This window comes from Orycteropus afer, unplaced genomic scaffold (assembly GCF_000298275.1).
Source record: "Orycteropus afer afer isolate SDZICR_OR568_19922 unplaced genomic scaffold, OryAfe1.0 scaffold00125, whole genome shotgun sequence".
Lineage (NCBI taxonomy): Eukaryota > Metazoa > Chordata > Mammalia > Tubulidentata > Orycteropodidae > Orycteropus > Orycteropus afer.
The window spans coordinates 8,675,900-8,680,050 of NW_006921712.1; the positions used below are offsets into that span (position 1 = coordinate 8,675,900).

At 33.6% G+C, this 4,151-nt stretch overlaps 1 protein-coding gene across 1 annotated transcript in view; it reads right to left on the minus strand.

The window, feature by feature from the left end:
* Positions 1-4,151, minus strand: part of CSMD1 (CUB and Sushi multiple domains 1) — a 972,765-nt gene that overhangs the window by 545,826 nt on the left and 422,788 nt on the right. The window contains exon 15 of the mRNA XM_007944438.2: positions 2,865-3,021. Coding sequence (XP_007942629.2) covers positions 2,865-3,021 — 157 coding nt within the window. The remainder of the gene's footprint in view (positions 1-2,864; positions 3,022-4,151) is intronic.

Genomic DNA, 4,151 nt, shown 5'->3' on the forward strand with positions numbered 1-4,151 from the left:
ACAAGCATGTGTGGAACTGCAATAGCCATATGAGGTCCAATAGAGGCTTAAGGTAATGAACTGAAGCAATCTTCCTAGATGAGGGAGGATGTGAAAATATACTGATGAAGCCTATAACCTATCTCAATCCAGGCACATGGTTTCCAGAGCATATCATCATTCTTAACTGTTATCTGAAAAGCAAAGGGGAAGTCAGGATTCTGGAATCACGTCAGTAACTCTTACTCAAGTATAAATCCAGTTGTTGAATTTCCAATATATGGGAATTTACTTTTGAACACATTTTGCAAAAGCATGAGAATATGGAGCAAATTTTTCACTAATGAGTTATTCCAATTAAAAGTAGCTGGAGGGAAAATAAGAAGCAGTGACTACTAGGATTAGAAAAGTAATCAGACATAGTAGAGAGATGTAGTATGATATGTTTTCTGTAAAGCAGACTTGAGAGAGGTTTTATTGAGCTTAGTAACTTCCAGATTTAGAAGAGCATTGAGGATGATTTAGAGATGCACATAGGAGACACTGAAGAGCCCAAACCAAAGCTTTCTGTTCTTTACTGATGCCCAATGGCAGGAGGGTATTTTGATTGATAAAATAAGGTTAAAAACCCATTGCCTACCATCAATTCCAACTCATAACAACACTATAGGACAGAGTAGAACTGCCACATACAGTTTCCAAGGCTGCAAATCTTCACAGACTCCAACAGCCACATCTTTCTCCTGTGGAGCATCTGTTAAGTTTGAACTACTGACCTTTTGGTTAGCAGCCAAGCACTTAACCACTGCACCATCAGTAATGAAAATAAGCTTAGGCTACAAAAATATGTTTACTGGCAAGATGAATGATGTAGGTGTACATGGGGATGATGTAGGTATAAATGGGAATATTCCCTTAATTATGTTAAACTCAGAAAAGTTATATAAAGGCTTTTCAAACACTTTTCCTTGACAAGTATCCACATTCCTCTATCACTTTAAGACCACTATACCTAGCCACCAACGTCAATTCAATTCTAACTCATAGTGACCTCCACAGAGTTCCCAAGGTAAATCTTTATGGAAGTAGATTGCCTCATCTTCCTCTTGTGGAGTCCCTGGTGTGTTTGAACCACCAAACTTACAGTTAGTAGCCAAATGTCTTACCTGTTGTAGAACCAAAGCTCCTTTTAAGACCACTGTAGCATCTAGGAAAAGGCACTCTTGTGCCACATTGGTTAACACATTCTCCTTCTAACCAAAAGGTAGATGATTTCAAACCACCAGCTTCCCCGCAGAAGAAAAATGAAGCAGTCTGCTTCTGTAAAGATTTACATACAGCCTTAGAAATCCTACAGGGCAGTTCTACTCTATCCTACAGGGTCATCATGATTCAGAATTGACTCAATGGCAGAGGGGTTTTATAGCATCAAGAAACTGTGAATTAACAGTTTCCAGTAAAATAATTTTTAAAATATTGAACATATTAATGTAGAAGGAAAAAAAATCACAATAGTGTGCATTTAATCCACAAGGAAAACAAAATGACTTTTATAAAACTTTGAAACTTTCTGAGGGTGAAATCCTGAAAAGTGGAATTCTAGTAAAGAAACAATATAACTATAAATCAGTTTTGTATTTTCAATTGTTGCACTTTTATTATTTAAATTATATAATTACTATGCTCTCTGTTTAGTGAGACCTTTAAATTGTTATTTTCACAAAACTAAAAAATTGGTTTTCTCATGATGTCAGTCCCTTAATCCTACTCTTCCCCAAAGTCTTATACCCTTTAGCTGTGATTTCTCCTACCAAGGAGGTATTTGAAGCAATTACTTTTCTTTTTTGGCACCTGGATTAGCTCTGTGTCTGTGGGATAACTGTTACTTTTCCCAGGACTGCAGTTTCTCATCTACCAAATAAAGGGATTAATCTTGATGATCATTAATATAATTTTATGCTCAAAATTCCAAAATCTGAATACTTTATGTCATGGTATGGGGTGTCATAAAGATTTGGTGAAGGTTTGAACTGCTTATATATTTAAAAATTTTTGTTTGCTTGATTAATTGTTATTAGTTATCCACAGGAAATAGCCACAATGTTCACTGTATTTGTTTAGAACTAAGTATGTTGGAAATGTCAGTCATCATATACCAAATTTCTTTTTTTTGAAAATCTAATTTAGGCTTCCCTTTGTTTTCCCCCTTCCTTGGTCGTCTTTATTTGTGTTTAAAACCACATTCCATAGCCATGTAGATTCAGAGAGAAGCACTATTATAGCTTAATACTAATAGACCACTATGTAAGTTACAGATAAAATCTTTGCTCCACTAGCTATTACACCTGTTATTTTGGAAAAAATATTTAAATTATTTGGGCTTAGTTTTCTAACCTAGGAAATTAGTGGCAATAAGGATAAAGCCTACTGGATAGGGTTCATTAGATAGATAGATAAATAGTTAGGTATAAAAGCATTGCTATATAAAAAGCATTGGTCTGTGGTAGGTATTTAACAATTAACTATATTACTAATTATATAAAACACTCATTCTAAATCAATTATACATACATTTATGAATTGCTCATGTATACTGCATCACAGTCAATATTTTTAAACACCCAAAAGTTCTTAAATATCATATAATTTATTTCAGATCTATCCATTTTATGGTTGAAATATTATCACTTCTAAATAGACAAATTTCACAATCTGGCTTTGTAATAATGTGTTTAAATTTATTGTTTGTTCACCAATATACAAAATTTAAACACAATAGTTGCCATAAAAAAAAAAAAAAAAACTTAAGAATTAATCTTAATAGCTAAAAAGCAGACATCTTGACAAAAAATAAAATAAAAGTGATTATCTCATATGCTACTTACTAGTGTAAGTGAGTTGAAAACCTTGGTCAGTGTCAGATCCATTACTGTTGAATTCTAACCACAAGTGATTAGAAGTGCTATTTAGGATCAATCCCATCAGCTCATTTTTCATGAAGGCTCCCAGTTGACGTGATGAGCTATCTTTTCCATCATATACCTAACAAAAAATTCACAGCATAAGTCTCTCTATTCTTTAATTTTGTCTTCATGTTAGCAATTTTAATAAGAAATTCAAATGTTCAAGGATATAATTTTATACAGTACTTATACAATGTACACAGTTTGCAGAAAGTCAAAAGAATGACTTACTAAATAATCATTTTACTTTGTTTTCACTTTCCATTAACATTATAGATAAAAGCTTTCCATTTGTGCAGAGATGATATTACATTCATTACTTTCAGAGATTTTTTCTGAATTTACTTTAAATTAAAGAAAAAACATTTATTTGCATTTTCAAGTTTCATTACCTGACTTTTTCCTCCATTCTGTAATCTGCTTATAAACGTTGAAAGGAATTATATTTCTGTCATAAATCTCTCTCTGAAATATCATATAAGTAATGGCACATTTCTGTGTGTTGCCTTCTTTTTTGGAATGCATTACAAAACAAGACAAAGTGCTTCAATCCTGTCGCATTTTTTTAGTCTTTAAGCCCTAGGTGACTTTCATCATGAATAAGTTATAATAAAAGAATCCCATTAGGAAATATAAGAAAGATGTTGTCTTACTCTAACATACTTTGTATTTGACTTTACCTTTTTAAGTGATTGCAAAACATGAATGAATATAAATATTTGAAAGGTGAAGTAAAAAGAACTTAGTTTTGACCAGACATTATCAGTTAATGGAGGTATCAGTAATTGGTTCACAGGTATCACTGAGATAGGTCATACTGGAAGTGAATGGATACTAATCTTATTTCCTGAGTGAGACCTGGGCATTGTGAAATATTTCACAATTTACTTTTTGGCTGATGGCATGAAGTTCCTTTAATATAAATAGTGTTTACATTATTAGAATTAAGAATTGGAGACCCCCCTCCCATGCCTCAATAGATTAGCAAGAATAGAATGTTTAATGGAATGGTTAACTCAATTTGATATATTGGTATTGTGATAGTTGAAGATGTGTCAACTAGGCTGGACTCCAGTTGTGAGTGGTGGTTCCCATGATGGATCACATGACTGAGTCCTAAGCGGCCGGTCTGCCCAAGGGGAGTTTCCCCAGGGGTGTGGCCTACCTGCAATGCTATCCCAGGGACAAGCTGGAAGAACGGCATTCCGT